Below are 27,135 nucleotides of genomic sequence, written 5' to 3'. Positions count from 1 at the left end.
CCCTTCCAGCTACTACTTCATGTTCTAGTTGCTCCGCTACCAAACCAGCTCTCTGCTAATGGCTTAGGAAAAGCAGTAGAAGATGGTCCAAGTTCTTGGGACCCTGTACCTATGTAGGAGGCCCAGAGAAGCTCCTGGCTTTGGCCTGGTCCTTGGCTACTGTGGCTGTTTGAGAAGTGAACTAGCAGATGGAACCTCTCGCTCTCCTCTTCCTCTCTGTGACTATGCCACTCAAATAATAAATCAATCTTTAATATTAAAACAAAACAAAGCATCATATGTAGGGCCAGCACTATGCCACAGGGGGTTAAGCCAACACCACTAGCAACCCATATTAGAGTGCCAATTGGAATCCTGGCTGCTCTGCTTTTGATCCAGCTCCCTGCTAATGAAACTGAGAAGGTGACCCAAATGTTTGGACCCCTGCCATTCACGTGGGAGACACAGAAGCTTTTGGCTCCTAGCTTCTGCCTGACCAAAACCAGGCTTTTGTCCACATTTGCAGAGTTGAGTCAGCAGATGGAAGGTCTCCCTCTCACTCTCTCACTTTGCCTTTCAAATAAGTAGATTGTATACATATATATGTATGTTAAAGACTTATTTATTTTTATTGCAAAGTCAGACATACAGAGAGGAAGAGAGACAGGAAGATCTTCCGTCCGATGATTCACTCCCCAAGTGGCAGTAGTGACTAGAGCTGAGCCCATTAGAAGCAAGGATCCAGGAACTTCTTTCAGGTCTCCCACACGGGTGCAGAGTCCCAAGGCTTTGGGCCGTCCTCGACTGCTTTCCCAGGCCACAAACAGGAAACTGGATGGGAAATGGAGCAGCCGGTGTTAGAACTGGTGCCCATATGGGATCCCAGCATGTTCAAGGAGAGGACTTAGCCACTAGGTTACTGTGCCAGGTCCCCATGTACACATATTTTAAAAAGCTCAAGTGTTCCTGAGCTAGAATCATACCAACCACACAGGTTCAATTTCTCACCCCACCCCATGACGTGCAATATCCCCTCCTCCCACACCCCTTCCTTGGCCATCTAAGGAGCCCACACAGGCATTCACACCACACAGTTCTGGTCCATCTTCCCTTGTACTCAGACCAAACATCCATTGCTTCTACCAGCTTCCCTGATCCTGGACCAGGTCTAGATCCAAATTTGTCCTCTGGTACCTGGAGCCACTCTTGTCACAGAGGGGATGTAGTTAGGAGGAATACCTTTAGTCTCTGTTCTTCCTCCATCCCACCTTCGGGATGGCAGGACAGCCTGCACTGCTGGATCACAAGCATGCGGGTAAGGCAGAGACCACAGTGGAGAGAGACCTGTGCGCAGCCAACGGGCACCATCCCCTGTTCTTCAGGCTGAGCTGAAGGCTTCCCCAACCCAGAAGGCACAGCTGGAACTCATGGACTTGAGGCTCCAAAATAAAGGACCCTAGCCTGACCCTATCCCCCCCCACCCCTTCCCCTGGAGGAAGGACAAGTGGTCAGAAGTTTGTTTGGTTCCATCAGCCATTTTCAGAATTTCTCTTGGGCTACAGAAGACCACAGGAGAGCTCAGAGTTCCAGGCCCTCCTGGAAGGCTCTGGCCTCTAAGCAATTTTACCAAAGGGCAGACAGGTGAGCAGCATGTGACCCCTTGTCGGATAAGGCAGTAGAGTAAAGGCTGACACGTAGAGCACTCAGGCTTGTTGCTCAAAGATCGTGAGTTCTTCCAGGCACCGGATGACGAGGGTCTATTGCTCCCTGACTTGTAACACGACTACACAGAAACTGTCTCCATCGAGGAAAAAAAAAATTTCCTCTTGGGGGAAATATCTAAGCCCAGGTTATAAAAGGAAAGCTTCCATACTTCCAACAATCAAAGTGTGATTCCAAAAATCATGGTCAACACAAAGCATGCAGCTGTGCAGGCTCCAAGTGTCCTGAAACATCCCCATCTGCTCAGACCACATGACAGATGGTGTTTTCAGTGTCAAATCTGGAGCTGGTCAGTTTCACAGTTAATCTCATGGCATCCATAAAGTCCTTCAAGCTCCTCTTGATGTGCACTCGCTGACTTTCCAGCAACCTTGACTAAAGCCGTGAAAGGATCTGATTAGAGAGCTTGCCGATCCAATCCCCTGCTGGAGATTAGAAGCTGGAGTGGTGGCCAAGTGGAAAGTTCCTGGGGCCACCAGTGAGGCTCAGTGAAAGCGGAGTGTGCACTGCAGCCCCAGGCCCCAACAGAGAGGTATCCAAAAGTCTTTTCCAGCTCCAGTTGCTCACGGAAAGGATAATGAAAGGAGGAAGGAAGGTAAGGCAGGGAAGAAGTGCCCATCCAGATCCTCAGGTGGATAACAGCTTGGGAAAAAAAAAGCAAAAACCAATGACTGGGTGTTTGAGGAGCTACCAGTTTTCTACAGTTTGCAGAAGGGCCCACTGAATCCAAAGTACTCTGGGCTATGAAATTCTGTTCTGTGGTTTTAGCATCACAACAGCATACATTCTCTCCATGCCTTCTTGCCCCCAAGTAGAAGGATGGCAGGGAAAGGCACATCACAGCAGCACTATCCTAGGGTGGGTGGCTTCCTGGACCAGAGTCAGATGTCCTGGTAGGAGACCATGAGCACATGGGGTCCCACCATCCAACAGGGAACCATGGGGTCCCTCTAGCCGAAGCTCTGGTGATGGAGCAGAGCCCTGATCATGGTTGCAGACTGAAGAAGATCCACAAGGCTGCGCACTCAGGCCAGCACCTGCCCTTCCCACACCTCACGGGGACAGTCACAGAAGTGATGGCAGCAGGACTCAGTAGAAGCGCTTTCGGCTCTGTTCCTGCCATTTGTTGTACAGTATGATGCCGATGACGATGGCAAACACAGAAAACACCAGAGAGAAGAAGACGATGAGGAAGAGGGCCAAACCGCTCAGGGGAGGCAGTGGTGCTGTCACTGAGGAAGCGAGAGAGAAGCGGGTCAGAAGTGAGTGGTCGGGGGGAGCACCAAGCTCTAGCTGCCCAGTTCCCGGGCTCTGACACTATCTCTGGGCAGCCAGAGTTTACATTCCCCCCTTCCTCCTTCAGCTCATCTAGAAAGTGAGCCCAAGTGAAAGGGCAGGTGCAACACAAGTAAGCAAGGTGGAGAACTCCATGCACTGTGACCTTCTCCCTGCCCATGGGACTTTTTCCCAGAATGCCCCATGCTTACTCTCAGGCAGCTTCATGTTGTCCACTGAGGGCAAGAACACATCTCGATGCAGCTTCTCCTCTTCTGGGGTTCTTTCCACCGTCAGCTCAAACAATTTCAGGGAGATGACGTCATGATTATCTAGAGAGAGGAATATAACAATTCAGCAACCTCAAAGAAAGGTATCTTAGACCAGCCTTTGATCAATTAGCAGTTAACTAGCAGTGACACCGAAGCAAATAATCAGAGTGGCCAGCACTGTGGTGCTGACACTGCATACCACAGGGCCAGTCTGAACCCCAGCTGCTCTGTTTCCCATCCAGTTCCCTGCTAATGTGTCTGGGAAAGCAATGGAGGCCAGTCCAAGCCCTTAGGCCCCTGTCACTCATGTCTACCCCTCTCTCTGCCACTCTCCTTCCTCAGCAAGGACCCCGCCCCGACACACACACACACACACACACACACACACACAGTCACATGAGACAGGAAAAGCTCTCACGGCAGCTGTTTAACAGGCCACTGGCAGAACACAGTTATTGGTACAGAGGCTAAAGCCAGGGAAGAGAATAAGCATTTAAAGGGAAACTCCCAAATCGGACATGGGCTGGAAGAGAAACCACAGAAAACTGAAGCATAAAAAGAACCATGCACTGCTAAGGCTACCTAAGGTGGAAATTTCACAGCAGTTGGTTAAATGAACTGAAGTGGAGCAAGGAATGAGGACAAGAGAGCTCTATGACAAAGGAACAGAAGTACATCACAGAAGAGGAATGGCAACAGCAAAGCAGAGTCAAGGATGTGAGTACAGTTGGGCAGTGGAGGATGGGGAAGAGCTAAAGACATTTGTACAAATGTGCCATTTTGTACAAATCTCATTACAAGTACAAGTCTCATTACATTTGTACAAGTCTCATTAAGAGCCCAGCACAGTGGTCTAATGGTTAAATCCTTGCTTTGCAACTGCCAGGATCTCATATGAGCATCAACTCACGTCCCACCCGTTCTATTTCCCATCCAGCTCCCTGTTTATGTCCTGGGAAAGCAACAAAAGATGGCCCAAAGCCTTGGGACCCTGCACCTGCATGGGAGACTCAGAAGAGACTGGCTCCTGGGTTTGGATCAGCTCAGGTCCAGCCTTGCGATCACTTGGAAAATAAACCAACTGATGGAAGATCTTTCTGTCATTTCTCCTACTCTTTATAAATCTTTTCAATTAAAAACAAAGTAAGTAAACCTTTAAAAAAAAAGCCTCACCAAAAAGATAAGTGCAGGGGTCCATTGGAGAGGGACAGCAGAGCTGTTGTTGTTTAAAATTTATTTATCTTTATTGGAAAAATAAGATTTGCAGAGAGGAGAGACAGAAAGGTCTTCTGTCTGCTGGTTCATTCCCCAAGTGGCTGCAACACCCAAAGCTGAGCTGATCCAAAGCCAGGAGCTTCTTCTGAGTGCCCTGTATGGCAGCAGGGTCCCAAGGCTTTGGGCCGTCTTCGACTCTTTCCCAGGCCACAAGAAGGGAGCTGGATGGAAACTGGAGCAGTCAGGACACAAATTGGCATCTATATGGGCTCCCAGCACATGCAAGGTTTTAGCCACTACGCTACCGTGCTGGGCCCAGGGACAGCAGAGTTTAAAAACAAAGCTCTGTGAAGAAGATGACTGGGGACAACAGTAGGTAGGAACAGCCTAATAGAAGGAAGCGCACCACAAATGGGAAGACAAGGAACTCAAGACACAGGCTGGCAGGGCTGGCTTGATGAGAGGCCAGCCCTGTTTTCCTCTGAGACAATTAACCAGGAAAGCTTGGGCCTGGGGCTTTTTTATGGATGCAAGGGTGCAGGGAGAGGACTCTCTTGGCTCTGTTTATCTGGTGCTCTCCTGCAAGAAGTGGGCCAGGAGGTCTAATTTAGGAAAAATGATGAGTGCAGGGGGAGTACCTGATAGATCGCCAGTGATGGAGGAGGTGCCGAAGTAGTAGCCCCGGGGCAGACGAACCCCAGGCACCTCAATGCAATCCCTCCACTCATGCTTGCCATCGATATCCATCATGATCTAAAATTAAAAGAGATAAGTCAAGAGCAAGCTGCAAGCGTCAAGCCGCACCCCAACCTGCCAACTGGTCCTGGCCTGGCACTCACTGTCAGATGCCTCTTGACGTAGCGAATCACGAGGAAGGTATCATAATGGAGGTTGCGGACAATGGCTGTGCAGCCCCCCAGTTCTGTAGGCCGCCCGTCTCGCTCATGGTCATAGCTGAGGGAGCCATTGTTCACCATGGCTGAGATGTAGGGGAACACCCGCTAGGAAGCAAGGAAGGAGACACAGACAGTGAGAAGTACATTTGGGATCATGGTACACATGCAAATGACAGTGCACCAGACCAGCATTCTGCCTCACCGTGAGCAGCCCCCGAGCACTCACATTCTGATAGTCCTGCAGCAGGTGCAGGCCCAGGAGGTGACATACCTGCCTTGAAGTAGTTAAGTAGTTCTCCTTGTCCCAGTGCACAAGGGACCTGAGGTGTTCCCTGTACAGCTTTAGGTTCTGATTCCAATCCTCTTAGAACACCAGGAGGTTCCCTTGTTACATAAATATACCAACCTCCCAATGGCCGTGGGAGCTTCTTGGAGAAAATCACCATGTGTCATGCTTCTTAGATGTCTCCAGCTCCATTCCTTTCCTGTCAGGGTAAGTGTTCTGCACACAGTAGGTGCTCTGAAAATGCCTGACTGACTAGCAGGGACACCTTTCTACATGGCACAGTACTTGTAAGTATAAAGCATGCCAAATGGAGTGGGACTGCTAAAGAACTCTGCCACAGCTGCTGAGTGGACTCATGCAACCACAGGGGCTGCTCTTCATCCACCCTTTGCAGCCCATTGAAACCTCGTGCACATGTAACTTTTGCCAATAGTAACACTAACAGAACAAGGTTCTCCCCCCAGAGCAAGAAAACTGAACACTGCTTCATAACCCACCCACTGTCCCAATGCTGTAGGAGCAAATTCCTCTGGAGACATGAACAAACCACTGCAAGACAAGCTCGGTGCCAAAACAGTGCAGAGGGTGTTGACAGGAGATGGTAACATGAGGCATGCCACTCCTTTTGGTGAACTCCCCATTGTCCCAGATGGTCAACATGCAAGGTGGAAATGCAACTGAGACCGGAGCCTTGGGACTTCAGAGACAAGAGCCACATGGGTTCTACATAGCAACAAATGTTGGGTGAACACAAGGGAATAAGGATGGTCATGGTGGGTCAAGAACCGAGTACCTGCACTCCTGGAGAGTATCGCCTCTTCTGGGCCTGAAAGGGTCCAGCAGGTTATTACAAAACAAGAAAAGGCACAGAAGACAGAAGACCAAGTCAGAAAGAAACAGCAATGGAAGATCTGCAACCCAGCTGTGACGGACAAGCGAACAACTCTAACTTCCCAACTTAAATCCCCAAATAGCCCAGAAGGAGCATTTAGCAAGTCCCTGGACCCCTTAAAATCATGCAAAATAGAATGCACAGGTGCTAATACATTTTCTGAGGGTAGGTACTGCAGATTCTCAAACAGCCCACAGGAAGACCTCTTCAACCTGCGGAAGGCCCCTGAAGCTTGAAGGAGCTTCACAAACCCCAATAGGCAGGGCCCGCTAGGGTCTCTGGGAGTCAGCTCAGGAAACAAGTTTGGTCTACACCTATATTTCCATAGCAAATGGAGAGATGAGGTAGATAATCAGGGCCAAATTCTCCCAAGTTAAAGATGCTTTCTAATACCCATGATCTCAGGACCCAGCTCTTGCCCAAAGACAAAAACCCTACTACTTAACAAGACCATGAAATTAACTCCAATCCAAAGAGATCATATACCCCTCCAACTAAGTCTTATGGACATATATTTCCAAATCACTGCTGTCACTCTCACCTAAAACACATGGCCAAGGAAGGAGTTCCGTGGAGCCTTGCAGCATAAATTCATAAAAAACATCAAATTCACAGGTAATTAACTATGCTTCAGAAAATTACCACAGTTCTCAGCTACCATCCAGAGACACTAGCCACACAATGCAGCTTGGGTCTGTACTATAGGAAAGGGTGAGCAAGAGGGTAGACCTCCAGGCATTCACTCCTCTGATTCTCAGCACCTACCATGTCAGGTACTGGTCCAGAGGCTGGGGGTCCAGCGGCAAATGAGACAGACAGGGAGGGATGTGTCCATTTCCAGAGTGGACAGTGGGGTGGGAGTGACAAACCATCAGATTACTAAAAATTACTTATTTCCACTAGAATGGAAATAAGATAGGTAATATGACAGACTGAGGAAGTCCACCAAAACATCTGGGACACAAGATGCAGGAAGTTGGGCCAGTCAAGGAACTAGAAGGCAGCTGGTGAGGACAAAACTGGTGTGAGGTGAGCAGGAGCCCCAGTCAGGAGCCTCTGAGCAGTTCCCCAGCTGTGTGTCTCCTATGACACCAGCAGCACATGTACGAGCCAAGGACAAGACACAACCAGCAGATAATCAAATTGCTGTGAACTTACTCTTCTTTAACTGGAAATTATAGCTAGGGGATTCTGGGCAGCAATTTAGAGCAATGGGATTCTGAGAGAAAACTCATTATTCTAGTTAACATTTTGGCAAGAGACTAAAAAAAATGTCCTGGGAGTATATTATGTATCAATTTTTAAAAAATCAAACAGACAAAATGTCTTTGGGAGCTCTGATGACCCCGAGGTGTGCTTCGTTTATCACGTCCACTAACTGTAATCAGAGGATGATGCTCTAACTTCACAGAGTGCTGAGCACAGCAAACCCAAGCCTAAGGGTGCCTGACCAGACCCAAAGCTGGTATGACATCCAATTGTCCAGGACCACCTGGCAAAGCACCCCAGCTGCACGTGTGGGTCCCTCGGTCAGGAGTCTCGGTCAGCGGGTCTAGCACGAGTATGTGTGGCCAACTTCAGCAACACTGCAGCAGACACAGAGCCCCACGACTTTCCAACTGCAATTTGTCTACTTCAGCAACTCATGACTTGGCCTTCAACTTTTAACCTCACATTAGCAGTAAGTCTTTAAATGCCATCTTATTTTCTATTCTTAGTCAGGAGTTTTTGAAGTGTTTCTTGGATAGCCACTAATTGCACACTGCAGCAAAAAATCTTCTACCTCTGGAAAGCAGCCAACACTAGAACCAAAATTGAAGAATATGATTCAGGCAAGTTGGATTCTTAATTTAAGAGTTACCAGAAATGAATCCAAATGATTATTAGTATTGCTGGATAAAGAAATGTTTTAAACTTTTTAACACTACAGGCCCAACAAGGAAGCCTAGTGGCTAAAGTCCTCACCTTGCATGCCCAGAATCCCATATGGGCACCAGTTCATACCCTGGCTGCTCCACTTGCCTTCCTACTTGTGGCCTGGGAAAGCAGTAGAGGACAACCCAAAGCTTTGGGACCCTGCACCCACGTGGGAGACCCAGAAGAGGATCTGGGCTCTTGGCTTCAGATAGGTTTGGCTCTGGCCATTGCAGCCACTTGGTGAGTGAACCAGTGGAAATGAATTTTTAAAAAAATTAAGGACTCCCTACCCAAGAAATACACCTTCAGCGCAACTTGATTTTAAACACCCATAGCAGCTGGCACTGTGTAGCATTGGGTCAGGCCACTGTTGGCGACTCTAGCAGTCATACTGAAGTGCTGGTTCAAATCCCAGTTGCTCCACTACCAATCCAGTCTCCTGAGGTAGGTGGGTTGGGGGAGGCAGCAGAAGACAAACCAGGTGCTTTGGCCTCTGCAACTGATAGAAGAGACCAGGAGAGTGCTTCAAGCTCCTGGCTTTGGTTTGGTTCAGTGTTGACTGTTGGAGCACTTTGGGGAGTGAACCAGTCTTTCTCACGTCTGTAACTCTCCCTCTCTCTGACACTCTGCCCTTCAAATAAATAAATATGCCTTTAAAAAGAAAAAAAAAAGTAAGGAAAAAATATCATTAGCTCATGTATGCACAGAATCTAGGCTAAAATTCCACAGGTCAAAAGCTGACAGGTTATAAACAAGACAAAAAAGATCAACCATCCACTGTCCTTAGGGAGCCTGTAATCCAACTGCAGTTGCACCATTTGAATCAGGATAACTTTGGATGGAAATGATATCACCTCTTTGAGATACACAGAGAGAATATACAGTTCACAAGGTTAATTATGAAGATGAAATGAGATATGTAAAGCATTTAGTACAGTATCTGGCACTCAGGAAGGAGTCAATGGTTAAACTACACTAGTTTCTAGATACAAATACTGGTTACAGGCACTCATACATGAACACAAAGCCAAACATGTATCTATTAGAGCTGTAATTCCTAGGGCTCTGATTGTCACAGATAAATTTCTTTTATTTATTTATTTAATTAATTTATTTATTTTTATTGCAAAGTCAGATATACAGAGAGGAGAAGAGACAGAGAGGAAGATCTTTCGTCCAATGATTCACTCCTCAAGTGAGCGCAACGGCCGGTGCTATGCAGATCCGAAGCCAGGATCCAGGAACTTCTTCCAGGTATCCCGCATGGGTGCAGGGTCCCAAGGCTTTGGATCGTCCTCCACTGCTTTCCCAGGCCACAAGCAGGGAGCTGGATGGGAAGTGGAGCTGCCAGGATTAGAACCGGCGCCCATATGGGATCCTGGCGCGTTCAAGGCGAGGACTTTAGCTGCTAGGCCACACCACCGGGCCTCACAGATAAATTTCTAAAGAAATAGGGGATTAGGAATTTGATTTCTTTTTCTTTTTTTGTTGCCTACCAAATACATTATAGGCAATAATGATAAAATAATCAATAAACAGCATTCTAAAAGAATGAGAATTATTATGTGATTTCAAAATAAAATAATTGAACACATTTAGCACTTACTAAAAGATGACTTGACTGTTCTCTCAGATCAGTGAAAACTCTCTGTTAATATGTGTTCATGAACCAGCATGTGGAAGCCACTATCAGAGCTGTTCTGCAAACCAAATCATACTAACTTGGTGAGCCCCCCAACTGCTCCCTGGAACCTAGGTATAAAAAAGATGGGCAGACTGATGTGCACAAGACCTGAATGGGATATGGGACAGACTGCACCTGTCTTACGCACATGCCAGCATGCACAGGAACCAGGGCTGGAGGTGGGCCTAGTGGGGATTATTGGGGGCCGCTCCAACTAGGCTGCAGTTCCCACTAATGTATGTGAGGGCAGAGTGTATAGTGGGCAGGGTTAGGCTGGACCACATCATCTTTTGGTTTGCATATGAGATGGGGCTATGGACAGAACTGATCAGGTGACTGCAACCACCAGTTTGTGTGTAGGCTGATGTGGGTGATGGACTGAGTCAGAGCCTGCCCTGGCTGGCAGACACAGGAGTCAGGTTGAGGTCACCTCTGGTGAGGTTCCTTTGTGGATCCTCCAACTGGATCACTGGACTCAGAACTCTACCATGGTGAACATCACAGGATATGTTGTCTGACCATGGAGTGCATCTATCAGAACTAGGTCTCCATGGCTGCTGAGGCATGTGCAGTAGACAATACGCCCAGATGCTCATGGGGGGCATGACAACCAGTTCATTGATACCTGCAGAGGACATTTAGTACAATAGAGGGCACAACAAACTAGACAGCTCTCCTGGACAAGCATCTGGGCAAACTGAGACTCTGAGGTGGAATATGCTAGCCAATGGATCTTGGAAGGATTTCCTCAACCTTGGAGCAACGAAATCAACAGCACCTCAAAACTCTCAAAACCACTTAAGCAGTATCCTTGGAAAATGCGCCACTTTGGGGACCCTGGCATATTGGGTGGCCTTCCCCCATTCCTGGGTACTGATGCAGTTGGGTTGCTGGTAATGGCCCTCTTTCCTTCTCTCCCCACTTTCCCTAAACACTACAAGAAAAAAGATTGGAAACAGTTGTCTCATCCACTTTTTCCCACTCATTAATCCTCCCCACCATAATTGGTGGGCCACATGAGCATGCATCCCTCTCAAATATGTAAACAACATAAGAGAAAAAAGATGGGCAGGGCCTGGCGCAATAGTGTAGCAGCTAAAGTCCTTGCCTTGAACGTGCAAGGATTTCATATAGATGCAGGTTCTAATCCCAGCTGCTCCACTTCCCATCCAGCTCCCTGCTTGTGTCCTGGGAATGCAGCAGAGGGTAGCACAAAGCCGTGTGACCCTGCACCCGCTGGGAGACCTGGAAGAGGCTCCTGGCTTTGGATTGGCTCAGCTCTAGCTGTTGCTGCCACTTGGGAAGTGAACCATCATACGGAAGAGCTTCCTCTCCTCCTCTCTGTATACCTGCCTTTCCAACAAAAATAAACAAATCTTAAAAAGAAAAAAAATGGGCAGGCAAAGACAAAAAGAGAGGCACAGTAGCTACTGACAAGATGGCTGCAAAATGTCCCTTGGCAACCTATTCAATGGTGCCAGAAACAGCCAGCAGCTGTTTCCTTACTCCACATGAGGCCTGGTACTCAGGATTGAACACATCTGCATTCACGTGATTCTCATACCCCAAGAGGCAGTAGTAGTAGAATGCCTATTTCACTTGTCCAAAATAGCACAGGTACTAAGCAGTGAGATCGGGTTCGAAACCAGGCCCTCTGGCTGCAGAGGCTTCACTTGATCATGTGCTCATTGCCCTCAGTCTCTACAAATAAGAAACCAGGTTTCCTAAGTACTATTTTTAAAAATGCAGGTATCTACACAGTGTGTACCCTGAAACACGGAATATGGCAGAATGGTCCCAACTAATGGAAAGAGAGATCAACTGAGTACAAGATGGGCTTTCAGATCTTCTTTGGCTAGAAAGGACATGGTGGAACAATGCTGAAATCTGAGTGATGTCCATAGATGAAATAATAGTGTACTTATCAACACTGATGCCCCTGATTTGATCAACGTGCTTGTTGTGGCTGCATAAGATAATCCTCTGATTTGAAGGAAACCACGCGTAAGTATTTAGGACAAAAGAGACACCCTGAAGGTAATTCAGCAAGTTCAGAAACACCTGAGCAGACACACAGCAATACAAACACAATCACACATGGACAGTCTAGGGAATCTGAGTGAGACACATACCAGACCCTCAGTCATGGTCCTTCTATTCTTTCTTAAGTCTGAAACTAGGATTGTAAAAAATAATTTTTAAAGATTCATCTTAACTAGCATTCACTATACTCCCAATTTTCTTATTTAAAAATATTCAAACTTAAAAGTTCCTTAGGACCGAGTATGTAAAACAACAGGTCTAAGCCATTATGTGCAATCCTGTATGTATACCACATGAGTGGCAGTTTAAGTTCCAGCTGCATTAAGTCCTGCCCACACTTCCAACCCAGCTTCCTACTGTTACGCCTGGGAGCCATCAGATACTGACTCTAGCCCTTGGGTTCCTGCCACCCACACAGGAGACCCAGATGGAGCCCCCCGATTCCTGATTTGGCTGGTCTGGCCAGCTGTTACCAACTTTGGGAAACAGCTGCAGTGTATGCACTCCTTCTTACTCTGGTTTTCCAAATTAAAAAAAAAAAAATTCCTCAGTGAAACTCAGTCTCAATTTTTAATCACATCTAGAGAGGCTGTAAACATGTACACCATAAGCGTGGGTGATAAGTCTCTCTCTTGGAAAACACTACCCAACACAGGACTGAGGAAAAAACCCAGGCAAATGTCCAAGAAGTCATAAGACTCCACTAATAGTAAAGAGACCCGTATCTTCATCAAGATAATAACTTCAGGCAGTATCTTTTTAAACTGGATCACACAGTATTAACTTTCATTCAAAAGAAGAAAAAAAAACATCAGAATATGCATATAGAGATATATGGGGAGTATCTCCAACAAGCCGCCAGTTTGGCTTCATCCAGGAAGCTGAGAGCTGTTCTCCGCATTCTCCATCCTCCATTGCAACCACCTCCACAGGGTGAGGCCCAAATACCTCACAGAGAATGAGGGCCACGCCTGCCAAGCACTGCACCTCTGTGCTCTTGCTCCAGGAAGGATTCTTGTCACTGAACTCCAGTTTCAACTGAGAGAAGACGTTCCTGCTCCAGCACTGCTGCTGAGCTCCCTGAGACTGCTCACCACTGTCTGCATGCACAGGAGAAAACCAAGAACGCTCACATCCCACACAATCCATCTTCAGGGGCTTTCAGTGCATTCGGAGTTAACACCATGATTAGCACAAGTCAATTTGAGACATTCTCATAAAATGCAGAAAGTCACACATTTCCATACTTTCCCCAAAAACCAAGTTCTCTCTTGGGTAGGCTTTGTAGCACAGAAAGAAATCCGGTGTTCACTAGCACTCTCTCCACACTCAGGCATCTCTATGCATTTACCTATTCTGGACATTTCATAGGCATATGCATGGGGTCATATACCTTGCACGACTTCTTTGCCTACAATCTTACATGTGTAAATGTGTATTTCATTGATCCACTAGCCAGCTGAAGAATATTGAGCTGTGCTCATCTTTTTGGCTCCAGTGAACACTGCTGCTATGATTATTTATATAGAAGTATTTGTGTAGACTTGTTTCTCTTGGCTTTGTACCTACAAGTGGAATCGCTGGATCATATTAAATCCAACCATTTGAAGAAGTGCCAAACTATTTTTCTAATTTTACATTCCCAACAGAAGTGTATGCAGGTTTCAATCACTATACAACCTTGCAAGCACTTATCTGTTTGTTTTAGCCATCCCAGGGGGTATGAAGTGGTGTCTGATGGCCATTTCAACTTGCTTTTTCCCTAATGGCTAAGCATGCTTTCATTTCAAATGACACGTGGGTCATTTGTTTTATCTTCTTGAAAAAAAAGTCTTTACTCAGACCTATGATCATTCTTAATTGGGATAGCTTATTACAAGTGAGCTGTTAAGAGTTCCTCAACTATGTAAGAAACAAGTTCCCAATAGGATACACGTCTTGCATACATTTTCTCCAATCTATGCATTCCCTTTTCATGTTCGTATGGTGTTCTTGGAAACCTGTAAATATTTGATGAGGCCTAAGGGTCTTTTTTTTCCTTTGTTATTTTTGCTTTTGGCATCACAGGAAACACTGCCAAATTCAAATTCATAAAGAATTAAGTCAGAATTTTATGGTTTCAATTCTTACTTTAAGTTTTTGATCCAGTTTGGTTAAAATTCTTGAATAAGGTAAGATAGCAGATAACTATAATTTTGCATGTGCATAACCAGTTGTTCTTGCTCTATGTGTTTAAAAGAACGATTATTGAGGCTGGTGCTTTGGTGTAGCACATAAGGCCTCTGCCTGTGGAATTCCCGGTTTGATTTCCAGCTGCTCCACTTCAGATCCAGCTCCCTGCTAATGCACCTGGGAAAGGAGAGGAGGATGGTCCAAGTGCTTAGGCTCCTGCACCCACTATGGAAGACCCAAAAGAAGTTCCCATCTCCTGGCTTCACACCAGCCCAGCTGTGGCCACTGTGGCCATTTGGGGAGTGAACCAGCAACTGGGAAATCTCAGTCTCTCCTCTCTGTAACTCTGCCTTTCAAATAAAAAAATAAATAAATCCTAAACAAAAAGAAAAAAGATTATCTCCTCCCTGAAATGCCTTGGTACCCTTTCTAAAAAATTCAACTGACAGGGGAGTCCTTTAGTCTAGCACTTAAGATGTTGGCTAAGCCACTGGAGTGCCTTGGTTCAGTTTCTGACTATAGTCCCTCATTTCAGCTTCTTACTCGCACACATTCTGGAAGGCAGCAGTTTTGGTTAAAGTTACTGGGTTGCTGCTAGCCACATGGGAGATCCGAGTGGTGTTCCTGATTCCAAGCTTTGGCCTCTGACCTGCCTGCTGTTTGGGGAATGAATCAGTGAAAGAAACTGTCTCTCAAATATAAGATTTTTTAAAATGTTAAATTAAAGGTAAGAGTTTATGCCAATAGCACATTATTACTATTTTTTTAAATTAGTGTTGCTTTGCTAAAAGCTTCGAAACCAGAAGATTTGCTTTCCAATTTCATTCTTTCTTCAAGGTGATTTTGATGGGCCCAATGTGGTAGCTTAGCAGCTAAAGTCTTTACCTTGCACACACTGGGATCTCATATGGGCACTAACTCAAGTCCTGGCTACTCTAATTCCCTTCTAGCTCCCTGCTTGTGGCCTGGGAAAGCAGTAGAGGATGGCCCAAACCCTTGGGACCCTGCACTGCATGGGAGACCCGGAAAAAGCTCGTGGTTCCTGGCTCTGGATCGGCTCAGCTCCGACCATGGCGGTCGCTTGTGGAATGATTCAGCAACAGAAGATCTTCTTCTCTATTTCTCCTCCTTTCTGTATATCTGACTTTCCAATAACAATAGTCTTTAAAAAAGAAAGGAAGAAAAGAAAGACAGAGTTACAACAGAGACAGAAGAAATCAATCTTCCATCTACCGGATTACTTCTCTAACGGCCACAATGGCTAGGACTGGTCTGAACCAAAGCCAGGACCCAGGAGCCTCCTCTAGGTCTCCCACATGGGTGTAGGGACATGAGCACTTGGACAATTCTCTACTGCCTTCCCAGACCATTAGCAGGAAGCTGGATTGGAAGTGGAGCAGCAGGAATTCAAACTGGTGGGCATATGGGATGCCAGCCCTGCAGGTCAGGGCTTAACCTATTTACCAATGGCACCAATCACAGAAACAATTTTTTATTGTTACTATTGGAAAGTCAGATTTACAGAAGAGACAGAGAAAAAGGTCTTTCATATGCTGGTTCACTCCTCAAGTGGCTGCAATGGCCAGAGCTGAGCCAATCTGAAGCCAGGAGCTTTTCCCAGATTTCTAACTTGGGTGCAGGATCCCAAGGCTTTGGGCTGTCCTCCACTGCCCTCCTAGGCCACAAATAGGGAGCTGGATGGCAAGTGGAACAGCCGAGACTTGAACTAGTGCCCACGTGGAATCCCAGTGCATGCAAGGCGAGGACTTCAGCTACTAGGCTACCATATCAGGCCCCAGAAACTACTTTTTATATAGTATCTGTACCCTGCAACTCTGACAACTTCAGTTATTCTTATGGAGTTTTTTTTTTTTTTTAATGTGTGGATAATTTAGGATTTTCACTTGCTCTTAGCCAAAAGGCCGAGAAGCGATTAATTTAGGATTTTCTATTCCTTTCTTTTAAAGATAGAAACTTTTTTAAAGATATAAATACTTCCTTTGCAATCCAGATGCCTTTCATTTCATATCTACATGCCCTAGCTATAACCTGCAAAACAGTATTCAATAGAAGCGCCAAGTGTGTATAGCTGTGCCTTTTTTCTGACCTTAGGAACAGAGCATCCATTTTGCCACCATATATGCTGTTAGTCGTCAGTTTTTCTAAATGAATGACTTCAATCAGATTAGATGTTCCCAATTTATTGAGTGTTTTCCTAATCAGAGATACTAAATTCTATCACTTTGTTAAGATTATCAACTGAGGGCTCGGCGTGGTGGCTCAAGTGGTTAAGGTCTTCATCTTGCACGCCCGGGATCCCATATGGGCGCCAGTTCTATCCCGGCAGCCCCGCTTCCCTTCCAGCTCCCTGCCTGTGGCCTGGGAAAGCAGTCAAGGACGGCCCAAGGCTTTGGGACCCTGCACCTGCGTGGGAGACCCGGAAGAGGCTCCTGGCTTCGGATCGGCATAGTATCGACCGTTGCACTCACTTGGGGAGTGAATCATCGGACGGAGGATCTTCCTCTCTGTCTCTCCTCTCTGTATATCCACCTTTCCAATAAAAAAATAATAAAAATAAATCTTTAAAAAAAAGATTATCAACTGATATTTTGTCCTTTAGTCTACAGTATATCTTTTTAATTTTCAGAAATTAAACCAAACTTGAATTTCTAGAATAAACACACTTGACTATAATATATAATTCCTGATGCTGGATCTGGTTCATCAGTATCTTAGTAAAGACTTCTCGGCTTACATCTGTAGAGGTCTGCAGTTTTCTTGTGATTGTCTGCCTGGCTTTGGTATCTGAATATGACCTCACAGAATGAGCTGGTTACTCTTCCTTCTTATTTTAGTAAGAGTCTGAGAATTATCTGTACTAACTCCACTCCTTATACATTTGGTAAAGTTCACTAGTGAAGCCATCTAAGCCCCAGCTTTTCTTTACTATGAATTCAACCTCTTTTCCTTTCAGATGCTCTGTTGTGTCTTTAATTAGCACTCCAACAACAGTTTATGATCCAGCAAGTGCACTGTGGCAAGGTGATACTTCATATTTCAAATACTAAAGATCTTAACTTACCCACCTCAACCACAAATGCTATACTGTTGATGGAAAACTGAGGATACATATCTGTGAAAAACCTCTCCTGATTTCAGAGTTCCAGATTTAAACTTAATTTACAATAGGGTACGTCAAAAAGTTTATGGAGATGGAATTATCTTTATTTTAGTGAACACATTTTTGAAGTCTGTGCAATGTTTCATTAGAGGTATTTTCCATTAACTTTTTGAAGATCCACCATAAACTGAATTTTCTTGCCCCTTCCTTAGATAAATTACTGGTTTGCATTATTTCCCTAGTATTTCCTCATAACAACTGCACAGAGTTAACCTGAGCAAGAGTCACATGTTCTCTGAAAAAAAGAAACTGAAGAAATGTTTGGGGAGTGAATCAGTGGGTGGAGAATCTTCCTCTCTGTCTTTTTTTCTCTCTGTATATTTGCCTTCCCAACAGAACAAATAAATCTTAAAAAAAAAAAATAAATAAAAACTAGTTTGGGGCCGGTGCAGTAGCTTAGTACCTAAATCCTCACCTTGCATCCACCGAGATCCATACTGGTACTGGTTCATGTCCCAGCTGCTCTACTTCCCATCTAGCTCTCTGCCTGTGGTCTGGGAAAGCAGTGGAGGAATATCCAAGACCTTGGGATTCCACGCCAGTGTGGGAGGACCAGAGAAGGCTCCTGGTTCCCAACTTCATATCAGCTCAGTTCCGGGCATTGCAGCCATTTGGGGAATGAACCAGAAGATGCAAGATCTTTTTGTATCTCTATGTAAGTCTGCCTTTCCAATAAAAATAAATAAATCTTTAATACAAATTCTGATTTAGATTTAATAAAAATCTAAAATAAATTTCTGCTCAAGCCATGAAGCCTACATCTCTTATTGAAATGTTTTTTGTTTTTGTTTTTAAGATTTATTTATTTATTTGAAAAGCAAAGGAGACAGAGAGGAGACAGATCTTCCTTACTGGAAGATTGTGGCCCCAAATGGCCACAATGCTGAGACTGGGCTAGGCCAAAGTCAGCAGTCAGGAGCTTCTTCCAGGTTTCCCACTTGGATGCAGAGGCCCAAGGCCTGGGGTCATCCTCGGCTGCTCTTTAAGGCACATTAGCAGGAAGCTGGATTGGAAGTGGAGCAGTTGCGATTTGAACTGGAGCTTCTATGGGATGTTAGCACTGCGACGGCCACTTAAACCTGCCACAACCCCTTCAAGGCATTTCTAACTACCACCATTCCTAAGTAGGACTGCAGATCCAGACATGACTCTCCCTCCTCTCCTTATATCCTTTAGTGCATTCACCCCCTTGGAATCAAGTTCAGGCTCTTCAACAGGAACCCAAGCCTGCAAAGGTTGGCCCTACATGGCACAGCAAGAATGAGGAATGAAACATACAGACAGAACACTTTAGTATTGGTCTAAAGAAACTACTAGCAAACCAAGCAGACTCTGCTGAGTCTCGGCGGCTAGCTCAAGTACCCAGGAGGACAGAGTGCTAACACTGAGGAAAGCAGCAGGAACAATGGCTCCTGGCGTTGTCCAGCCAGGCAAGACTGCTGGCCTTGCTTGTTTCTAGCCTTCTTCTTCTCCAAATCCCCTTTCCATTCCTCGCACTCATCTCTCACTTACCACCCTAATACATGCTTTTCCCTCATCCTACAGACCTCAATGGAGATGTCACTTGTTGTATGAAGCCCTCTCTGGCCAGTGGTGCCATTGCCACGCCATCCCCCTCCATGTTAAATGCCCCTGCTGAGTTCTCCCACAGCACCCCACAATCCCCTACCAACATTTTCAGTTCTTCTGAATGCTTACTGGGTGCTTCTTCTCTTGACTCAGATGCCTGCTACCTTGATGGATGCAGAGGAAAAAAAACGGAGAAGAAACTCAACAGACCCACGACAAAAGGTTATTTTCCTATCTCTGGTCTCACTTTCCTCTCCTTTGTGGGAGAAGTTAACTGTCAAATGAGGGTATTGCATATAAATTTCTTTTTACAAGTTGAAAATTCTTCACAATAAACTTCGTGGGGTGGGGAGGCAATGGACAATGTGACCTCTGTCTCAATTACTAATTCTGCCTTGTTAAAAATTCTTTAGCTACAAGATAACCATTGACACCATGCCACAATCATCTCATCACCTGACAACACTGTAAGATACAGAGTGCAACCTGGTCATCCATCCCGGTGGAAGGTCAAACTAAAGAATCCTGAGGGGTCAGCTAAGAAAAGGCAAGAAGCTCTGCCAAGGAACAAGGTTCCAACCACATGATGGATTTCATCCATTTCCTTTTAGTCATAGCCTTTAATAGGGCAGGAGAACTGCTATCATTCAGGTCTGAGAAGAGGAAGAAGAAAAGGGCCTGGAAAGGGTGAGCAAGGTGCAGAAGAGAACACAGCAGTGACGCAATCAAAGTCAAGGGAGCTGAGTTACATAACCCCAGCTTCCCTGGTGCTGGTCGAGCAGCCAAACTACTAACCAGCCAAGCGTGCTCAATTTCAGTAGCTACCTAACGTGCGCCAAGAGAGAAGATTGTTAGCACTCAGGAAAAAGGTCCTGTTCATGACAGCCGTTCCTAATGAACTGTGCGATCATGAACAGCTGTCGCTAGGAGAAAAAAAATACTGATGGGGACGTTAGCCTTCAGTTCAATGGATGAACACCCCTGCCTGTCCCCTGTTCCCTCCAGCACAGCATTCCTGAGAACAAAAAGTGTGTGACATCAGTGCAGCTGACCTAAGCTCTGACACTTGCCATTACCTCTTGCTGCTTCTCCTCATTGGGGTACGTGTCTACAAATACTCCCAGCCCCACAAATTTGTCCATGTTTCCAAACACAGGCCCTAGAGAGAGAGAACAGATGACGAACAATGAAATAAAGCCAAGAGTTGATAAAGGAATACTATATCACTATGATGGAGGAAAAAGTGAAATTCAAATGACTCCCAGGCTTCTCTTAAGAGGAGAAAACTTACATCAAAGGCCCCAGCACAGTACATGGCCTGCAGCTAGTGCCCAGGCAACACCTGTGGTTGGTTGCTGAAGGCAGGGCAAGAGACAGAAGGCCACAGTAACCTCATCTTAGCACTATGGCAGCTCCCTGATCCAAGCTGGTTGCTAAGGAGCCCCTACAGAATTCTGCTTTACAAACACCAGGCAAGGACTACACCCCCAAGAGAGAACTGAATTCCCAAGCTCTATTTCGTGTTGCATAAGAGATTCAGCTCAAATCAGGCTGAGGCTGCCATCGACTGGAAGCGGTGGCTCCTACACCACAAGGAAAAATGGGTGCTTCTTCTCTTGACTCAGATGTGCTGAGATCATTCCCTGGACAGACCCAGAAGAAACCAGTTCACCAATCATCAGTGCTTGGGACAGCCAGTGCTTTCACGTGGCCAAGAGGCCACATATCACAGGGAAACACGGAAGAAAATTAGCAAGCAAGAAATTGCCCCCTGAAAAGTGTGTCTGTTTAGGAGGACTCAGTCCCAGTGCTCACCCTCAAACACCAAGCAGAAGGAAGACTGCTGTCACTGTCAGGAAGGCCTGTCACACCCTTACCACAGCAACCCACGGTCCCAATACCTGGCTGCATCCGATCCTTCGTGTACCAGATCGCCAGACCATCCCCATGCAGATTCTTCTTTCCTTGCCCATGGATTTTGAAGTGCACCTGCAACTCCCAGTCTCTCAGGAAACACGGCTGCAGGGGAAAAGACATAGAAACTGATAAACAACACAAAATGTAAAATGCTGCGAGCTTGCTGCCAAGAGTTTTCAGATTTGGAAAAAATAAATGCAGGTAACAAAAAGGTAAGGGTTAAAACTGAAATCTAAGACTTGCTAATTATTTATGTCACAAAATTAAATGGGTTGAGATATTTAACTGCTTAAACGATTTAATATGAAAAGAGAATAACCTGATTGTCTTCAGGACCTCCCAACAGAAACAGGATAGCAGTCCCAAGATGCAAAGGACAAGGGAACACCAATTAGACTACTGGATCCTGCATCCAGCCAAGCAGGCAGCTCAGCCATAGCATCCAGACAGCTGAACAATACTCATTTACATCTCTCATCACTCCTCCACCAGAATGACTCTAAAAAAGCTTAGATTCAAAGGTCAAACCTTCATTCATTACAAAAGAATAAGAAATGCAAAATCCTTATGCAAAGGTTTCCAGGAATAATTAGCAGGTGCTACAAACAACTCTAATGAGTTAAACTTGGCTCCTCGCCAAGCTAAAGGGCCAGCCACTGAGTTCCAGTAAGTAGGGCAAGTTACAGTCCCCCAGATGCTCATGGCCATGGCCAGGAAGCCTAAGTACACCAGAAGAAACTACCAGCTCCCCCATAGGGACAGCCTCTGGAGGGAAAAAAGGAGGGTGGTAACCAAAAAAAATGGAGGAGATAGGTAGACCACCGAGTGCTCTGAATAGTTGAGTTTCTCAAAGAAACCAGAGAAGGTACAGTATTTGGTTTAGGGAGGCGACTGTGTAGAAAGAAGGCAGGCAGGAGCAGGTTGACCTGCTGGGTTCAGCCAAAGACTCTTCAAACAGATCCTTTTGGCTTTTGAGCAACACACTGCTATACCATTTTCCAATTTTGCTTTTCTTGCATATTTTCCAAAAGTGTTAATATTTAGGATACATCATCAAGATGAAAAGAGGCTGGCGAGGCAGGGGTTATGTTGCAGTATGTTACACTGCTCCCTGCGTAGCCCAGATCCACACTGAAAAGCCGCTTCAAGCCCCACTCCTTCACTTCCAATCCAGTTCCTTGTCAACACACGTGGGAGCAGCAGGTGATGGCTCAAGTGCTTTGAGTCCTGCCACCCCCTGAGACACCCAGATGGAATTACTGGCACCTGGTGTTAACTTGGCCTGTCTGCTGTTAGCACTTGCGGAGTGAACCAGCAGATGGAAGATCTCCCCTCCTCTTTCCCTTTCTCTCCATTATCTGACCCTTCAAATCATTAATTCTTTTAAAAATGAAAGAGGGTGGGTACCTCTGCAAGCCCTGAAGTTCCATCTTACTTTGATGAGTCCAGTCCTTGTCTTGTCATTCTGAATACTTACTGCTCTGCTATTTCATTTAGATTTCAGGGCAAGAGTAAACAGTGGCAGGAAGTGCCCAGTCTCCAGCAGATGAGCAGTAAAATCCACAGACCAGGACACGGCCACTGAACCAAGAAGTGTCCGCCACTAAGTCTTGGCCCAGGACAGGGTAATGACATAGCTTTATACAGGGCTATTTTTTTAAACTCAGTTTTTGAGTTTCATTTTTATGTGAAATATTTTTTTAGAGATTTGTTTATTTTTTTTAAAGGCAAAATGATAGAAAGGGAAAGACAAGAGGGGAGGAGAACTTCCATCTATTAGACTTCTATTCTAATAGCCACAACAGCCAGGGCCGGACCAGACCAAAGCCAAAAATTCTATCTGGGTCTCTCACAGGTACAATAAGGACTCAACCTTGGACATTTTCTGCTGCTTTCCCAGGTACATTAACAAGGAGCTGGAAGAGAAGTAGAACAGCCTGGATTCAAACCAGAGCTCTGAGATGTGATGCTAACATCACAGGTAGCAGCTTAGCCCACGGTGGCACAACTCTGGCCTCTGCACCAGACCAGTCAATCTGAAACTTTACTGGAGAGTTACCTAGGGAGCTTCTAAAACTCCCAATGACCAAGCCAATCAAACAAGAAGCCACATTTAACTACCGATTTGAAAACAAACGTTCCCATCTGCCAGCTCACTCCTCAAAAGCCCAAAAAGGGATAGAACTCCAACAGGCAGCAATACGAGAACTGCTCAAAGAAATGCATTCTATTCCATGACTTAACAACTTCATGGCTCATTCTGATGGTCAGATAACTTGGAATATAAATGTCAGAAAACGTGACAAGAGGCTGAACTGGATCCTCTAATGACTCCTAATTTATCGAGTTAAGACAACAACAACATGGCAAAGCTCACTTGGCAAGCCCCAAGGGCCCATCAATGAAACTTTCAAGTACAATAACAGACACGTTTCTGTAACTACTTTAACTTGCCTAAGTCTTTTCAGGTCTATTATTTTATTTTCACAACAAAAACCCTGAGGGGGCAAATAAAACAGGAAGTTCATCTGACAGAAGGAAAAACTAAAAACCAAGAAGCTGAATAACCAGCGAGCTCACAGGGACCACAACAGAGCTGGACGGCTAGTCCTGACTGGCCTCTACGCCTTCCACCAGAGTGCAGGCAAAGTTCCACTCTGTCAGAACTAGGGCTCAGCAATACAATCTGGGTTAAGAGGCCAGCATATGCAGATAGCTCCCATGGAAACTTCTCTTTCCTCTCTGCTCCTTTTCTGCCACAGAAAACAAATAGGGAAAAGAAAACAAGTTTTTTCTGAAGCTTAGTTACAACAAATGAGGAAAAATGTTTTTTACATCTGAAAGCCCAAGAATAAGCAGCAAAGGATGCCAAGGCCATCATCTAAAGTAAGGTGGTCATAAAAGATTTAGAAAGACTTCTGGAAACCAAAAAGAAAGGATCATCTTACACTCACACAAAAACACAGTGCAGCCACATCCGAAACGCTGCACTCACTTCTTACTGCCGGTACCTCCAAGAAGACAGATTTAGCTTAAAAAGGTCCAGAGGGGAACAAACGGTTTATAGTGCCTTTCACTTGGAAATGAAACAGAGGTAGACTCTGCAGGGGCCAGTGTGGTTACTTAGCCGGCTAATCCTTCACCTACAAGCACCTGTATACCATATGGGCACCAGTTCATGTCCTAGCTGCGCTACTTCTCATTCAGCTCCCTGCTTACGGCCTGGTAAAGCAGCGGAGGATGGCTCAAGTTCTGGGGTCCCTGCATCCACTTGGCAGGTTCGGAAGAAGCTCTTGGCTCCTGGCTTTGGATCAGCTCACCTCTGGCCACTGCAGCCATTTGAGAAGTAAACCAGTGGATGGAAAATCCTTAATCTCCATCTCTCCTTCTCTCTGTAAATCTCCCTTTCCAATAGAAATATATATTTTTTTTTCCTTTTTGATGATGATGATTACAGTGGTGGGAACGATTAAACGATAGGAAAAGGTGGGTGAAATCATTGTTTCCAAATTCTATTTCTTTCTGTCTCTGGGGGAAGGGGAGAGATAAAGGTGTCCCAGTACCCAGGGATGGGGAACCTCCAACCAGTATCAACCCAGGATTCTGTTGCAGTGCATGTTCTGAAGGTTCTGACCAGGTGGTTTGGATAGTTCTGAAATGTTGTCATTTTCGTCAATCCAAGTATGAGGCAACCCTCCCAATGTCCATCGGCTGACACAGTCAACATCAAGTCTCCAGTCACCCAGATTTTAAAAAAAAAAGACTCATTAAAGTGAAAGTGAAATAAAAGGGAGGGCTACCAAAATGGAGACTGGGAAGAACTTAATAGTCTTCTGCTTCACAAATCAAAGTAATTTAAACAGGGGTTGTTATTAAACTCCACAAGCAGCACTAGCAGGTAAATCAGGAATTAAAGACATTTCAGAAACAGATTTAAGAGGAACTGCTTGTTATAATTAGGGCAACTTGAAGCATCCTAAATTTCTGACTTAAAATGAGGGTCAGCAATAAATCTCAGCGAGATCCTTGGTATTTACAGAAGACTGGCCACATGGGGACTGACAGGAACAGTCTGCTGCTGAAATCTTGAACAACTTTCTAGGTCATCCAGAGAGGAGGAAGAGATTCTTACCACCCGGTTCCACAAGGCCCCTTGTTTACTTTGCATATCTGGGGTAAGGCGGATATACTGGGTCATCACCATGGCATTGCCCATCAGATTCCACAGGGAGGAACTGCTCGTGCCCACACCTGTGGAGAGGAACCAGAAAGACAATCATTTCCATCTGTGTTCCCCACTCACAGCGCTCAACTCTCACCTTTTCTTTAACAGATTTTCTATTCTTACCATTTTTAATGCTGGAACCTGCTACAGCCTATCAGAGTAACCCACTGACACAGCCAGTTTGCCGGAGGGACTAGAGCTCAAATCCAGCCCTCTCCATCTTAAATGTGAGCATACTTTAGCACACTCGGGGAGGAGCGGGGAGGGAGGGACTCTCCTGTGATCCCCAAAAGAACTTGACTCTAAGGTCGGAGGGAGGTCTCCACCATGTTCTTTTTAAAACAATCCTTCAAGCAGAGGCTACCCCTTTCCGTGCCCCTCACACTACCAACACCTCCAGAGTGCAAACCGTGTGTGCCTATGCAAGCCCTGGTAATTAGCAGTGACGCCAAGCTGGAGGAACCCGCTAAGTGAATAAACCCCTTTACTAGTAATCGTGTCCAGAGGTGCTCTTGTGCACTTTGAGGGGTTTTGACTGTCGTCTCCCTATCCACACCTCGGTGAGGAAACAGACTTCTGTTAGTGAAGCCATCTGCCCTGATTGGTCCTCCATTCCCATTGACTGGCATCAACTTTCTGATAGATTAGCTATCATCAGCAGGTCCATGACACCTTCAACAGAGCCCAGCCTCTCACCCCTAGGGTTCCTGAACTGGAGAGGTGCCGGTGTTCTAACGGATAACGGCTTCCCGTCGTCTCACCGCGACTGAATTCCGTCCCTGTTCTTCCAGCTTGCTTTCCACAGCTCCATCCCGAGAAGGGGGGCTCATTTCCAGCTGCCTTCCACTTCTCCTCCCCTCACACTCCCCCAGAGGTAACTCCGACCTCCACCCGGTCCCAACCTGGCGCTACAAGCACCTGCGAGCTCCGCCTCGACCTACTGGAAACTTCCAAGCTCTTGGGGGGCGGGAGGGGCAATGCCCTCTGGACCTGTGGCTTCCCAAGCGCGGCCGAGAGTCCCCGAGCGCCTCCACCAAGTGCCGGCGGTTTCTTCCAGGCTACATCCCCCCTGGACCATAGCCAAGAGGTCCCCAAACCCTCCCCACCTCCCGGGAAGACCACCTCGCCCCGGGTGCCTCACCCTGGTAGGGCTTCGACAGCGAATGCTCCCGCTTCAAATATTCGAACGTCTGACCCGCCCCGACTTGTCGTGGCCCCTGCCCAGACCCCAACAAAAAGAAAAGGAGTAACATCCTGGACCCATCCCGAGCCGACAAACGACATAGCCACCGGTGCCACCAGCCGGAGGCCCGCAAAGTCGCCGCCATCTTTCCCACCGCCGTCCCTTCATCCAAAGCCCGCCCCGTCGCCCTGCCCATTGGCCCGTAGAATCACTTACCCAGAGTCCCATTGGTTCTCATCGAGCTCCCGCCCCGACAGGTGAGCTTCTCACCGATTGGCTGGCTTGTGTATCAGTTGCCGTGCCAACCAAGGAGAGGGGCGTGGCGAATGACCACTCTTCCTTATTTGCATTTGTCCTGAGCTGCTCGGAGCTTGCTGTTCCTCCCTTGTAGAGTAAATTTAAAGAGATAGAGCGTTTCTTCCATTCCCAAGCAAACGTTCCATCTTCTCTATCATAATACCTCCTTGTCTTTCTTTTTTTAAAGATTTATTTTTTTATTTTTATTGGAAAGGCGGATATACAGAGAGGAGAGACAGAGAGGAAGATCTTCCATCCGATGATTCACTCCCCAAGTGAGTGCAACGGCCAATGCTATGCCGATCCGAAGCCAGGAGCCTCTTCCGGGTCTCCCACGCGGGTGCAGGGTCCCAAAACCCTGGGCCGTCCTCGACTGCTTTCCCGGGCCACAGGCAGGGAGCTGGAAGGGA

At 46.2% G+C, this 27,135-nt stretch overlaps 1 protein-coding gene across 3 annotated transcripts; it reads right to left on the bottom strand.

Moving 5' to 3' along the window:
- Window positions 1-1,498: 1,498 nt before the first annotated feature.
- LMAN2L (lectin, mannose binding 2 like) lies at window positions 1,499-26,619 on the bottom strand. Of its 3 annotated transcripts, XM_040993491.1 has the most exons (9): window positions 26,387-26,610; window positions 25,153-25,271; window positions 21,005-21,122; window positions 20,180-20,262; window positions 6,439-6,471; window positions 5,303-5,464; window positions 5,102-5,216; window positions 3,189-3,308; window positions 1,499-2,933 (listed from the first exon to the last, which is right to left on the bottom strand). In XM_040993491.1, exons 1-9 carry the CDS (start codon window positions 26,571-26,573, stop codon window positions 2,791-2,793), a joined length of 1,080 nt encoding a protein of 359 aa, XP_040849425.1. In that variant the 5' UTR covers window positions 26,574-26,610; the 3' UTR covers window positions 1,499-2,790. The 3 variants fall into 3 exon arrangements, with proteins under 3 accessions (XP_040849425.1, XP_040849426.1, XP_040849427.1); XM_040993492.1 differs by lacking the exon at window positions 6,439-6,471 and having other exon boundaries at window positions 26,387-26,619; XM_040993493.1 differs by lacking the exons at window positions 6,439-6,471; window positions 20,180-20,262; window positions 26,387-26,610 and having other exon boundaries at window positions 25,153-25,242.
- Window positions 26,620-27,135: the final 516 nt, after the last annotated feature.

This window comes from Ochotona curzoniae, unplaced genomic scaffold, assembly GCF_017591425.1.
Source record: "Ochotona curzoniae isolate NIBS_2020 unplaced genomic scaffold, NIBS_Ocur_1.0 contig_883, whole genome shotgun sequence".
NCBI classification, from domain to species: Eukaryota; Metazoa; Chordata; class Mammalia; order Lagomorpha; family Ochotonidae; genus Ochotona; species Ochotona curzoniae.
Note: the sequence above shows the minus strand (reverse complement) of the source record. Positions and strands in the feature narration are given on the sequence as shown.